General features: G+C 44.3%; 1 protein-coding gene across 1 annotated transcript in view; it reads left to right on the plus strand.

Moving 5' to 3' along the window:
* Window positions 1-1932: 1932 nt before the first annotated feature.
* The window catches only part of ITIH2 (inter-alpha-trypsin inhibitor heavy chain 2), a 29328-nt gene continuing 28858 nt past the window's right edge, over window positions 1933-2402 (plus strand). Inside the window, exon 1 of the mRNA XM_012642203.1 lies at window positions 1933-2152. Within this exon, the coding sequence (XP_012497657.1) occupies window positions 2072-2152 (81 nt within the window). The 5' untranslated portion in view covers window positions 1933-2071. The remainder of the gene's footprint in view (window positions 2153-2402) is intronic.

Genomic DNA, 2402 nt, shown 5'->3' on the forward strand with positions numbered 1-2402 from the left:
TATTTTGTTACTTGGACAGATCTATTACTATTTTCCACTTTAAAATTTTATTTTATTATCTTCTTGCTTCAAATAGTTCATTTCTAATCCTAGATTTAATTCTTCTCCTCTGACTTTATTATTATTATTAGCTATGATATCTATTTTAATCTGATACCATTTTTGTAACCCCTGTTTTCAAGTATTTTGAATAAATAAGATGGAATGTAACCCAATCTCAACTTTTAATCTGTTTTTGTGTCTTGGAGATGAAAGTGTAATTCTTAGAGACAGCATATGATTGAACTTTTCTAAAAAATAAAGTCAATAACTCCTCATTTTCTTAAAAATGAGTTTGATGTATTGCATTTTATATTATATTTGAACCAACACTTCAAATTATTTTTAGCATGTGGTTGAATATAATAAAATCATAGTTCCTATTTTAATGCCAACATATTATACATGTTAATCTGTAAATTTCTCTTTTTTGGCATTCTTCTTGGCTTTCTCTTTTCACGTGCATTGTTTTTAAAATAAACTCTAAACGATTTCCCTTCAAACAAAGTCAGAAGACAATTTCAAATAACTTTCAATTTCATCCTCACGGAGACCCTGTACAGGACAAGGGAGCCTGCCGAGTCCAGTTAGAACAGAACCTGCCAGAAAGAGCCCTAAATCACCACGTCTCAGAGGCCACAGCAGACTTTCTGCCCTCGAGCTGGTGCAAGTCCCCCGGCGCAAGCGACCTCTTAAAGAGTAACTGTCCCAGCAAGCAGTCCACGACCAGGTGCTAGATCAGAGAACACTGGGCGAAAGAACACCAAGATAGCACAACCCATGGGTTTTGTTCTGGGGAAAGAAACTACCAGAGACAACGTGGGCATTCAGGTTCAACGTGATTAACTGGTGTCCACAGCCCGGCCCTTGTTCAAGCAGGTGTCTGGAGCAGAGACTGGGGACCCCGGACTCAAGGAAAACACTAGTGAAGCAGGCGTGCCACCTGCTTGGGGATAACAGGTGAGCTGTAGTCTACACGCGCACCTAGAAGGTTCCCAGAGATGGGCCCGGCAGGTTGCCCCTCCCAGGTTCATTCATGAAGGGCAAAGTCTTTGGGGCCGGGCTGCCCTGGGCTGAGTCTCCACTCACTCACTGCAACATGTGAGGTGAGTTACCTATTTTCCTCCCCTGTAGATGAGTCCACACTTGCTATGGTTCTTTTATAGATTAATAAAAAAAAAAGGAGTTAAAGATAAAGCAAGTGCATACGTGCCTGACCCCAGGAAGGGCCCAATAAATCTCAGCTACCGTTATGATAATACCTAGGCCACGAAGGAGAAGGGATAATAGAACAGACTTCCAGGTGCGGCTTTCCCCGATTCCGGGAGTGGGGAGAGTCGATTTGCCGCTGACCCACGCCCGGCGGTCTGCGCAGCAGGACAGACGCCGCTACCCTAATCAAAGACAGTCCCAGGGCATCTCGCTGCAGAGCGTGCCCTGCTGTCCTGCACGGCGGCTCGCACGGTGGCTGCAACACGTACTCAGTTATCAGAGAGGGAGGGAGAAACATTCACGACGAATTCTTTGCTCAGAAACCCATTCTGTGTCTTCTCCCACTTTTTCTAAATTTATCCTGCTTTAATTTCGACCCAAGGATTTTAATTCCAGAAATTTCACTTTAGCTTTTCTCTCTCTGACTCTATTTCTTAGAATAGTTCCTCACTTGGTCCTTTAAAAAAGGATGACCTAAATTACTGTTAGGTCTCCCTGATTTTAAGATCAATAGAAATCAGCAAAAGCAAAAAAAAAAAAAATCACATCCATCTGACCCTGACTCGTCCTCGCGGTGAGCAGCTGCCTCCGGCTTTGCTGTTTGAATAACCTCTGGGCGTCCGATCCACCCCCACAGCTCGAGTTTGAGCTCCAGGACAAATATTTGTTCCAATTTCGAGCAAAGTTAGAGAGGTTTTTTTTCTTCTTTCTGACAGCGAACTGTACTCCTCTGTTGTTCCTTTGAACTCGGTTTAGCAGGAAGGAGCGCAGTCTTCCCCGGCCACCTGCTCCAGGGAGCTTGGCAAAGCTGTCCCGCAGAATGAGACTCACCTGCTTTCTCGTCTGGTTTCTTCTTTCGGAAGCACCAGGCTTTGAAATCCCCACAAACGGACTTTCCGAAGTAAGTACTTCCAGAAGACCCCTTGCTGTTGGCCTCTGCATAGCTCAGCAAACAACCTCTTGCAGGCCGGGCACGGTGGCTCACGCCTGGAATCCTAGCACTCTGGGAAGCCAAGAAGGGCAGATTGTTTGAGCTCAGGAGTTCGAGACCAGCCTGAGCAAGAGCAAGACCCAGTCTCTACTAAAAAATAAATAGAAAGAAATTAGCTGGACAACTAAAAATATATAGAAAAAAAATTAGCTGGGCATGG

This window comes from Propithecus coquereli, unplaced genomic scaffold, assembly GCF_000956105.1.
Source record: "Propithecus coquereli isolate 6110/MARCELLA unplaced genomic scaffold, Pcoq_1.0 Scaffold177, whole genome shotgun sequence".
In the NCBI taxonomy this organism is placed as follows: Eukaryota; Metazoa; Chordata; class Mammalia; order Primates; family Indriidae; genus Propithecus; species Propithecus coquereli.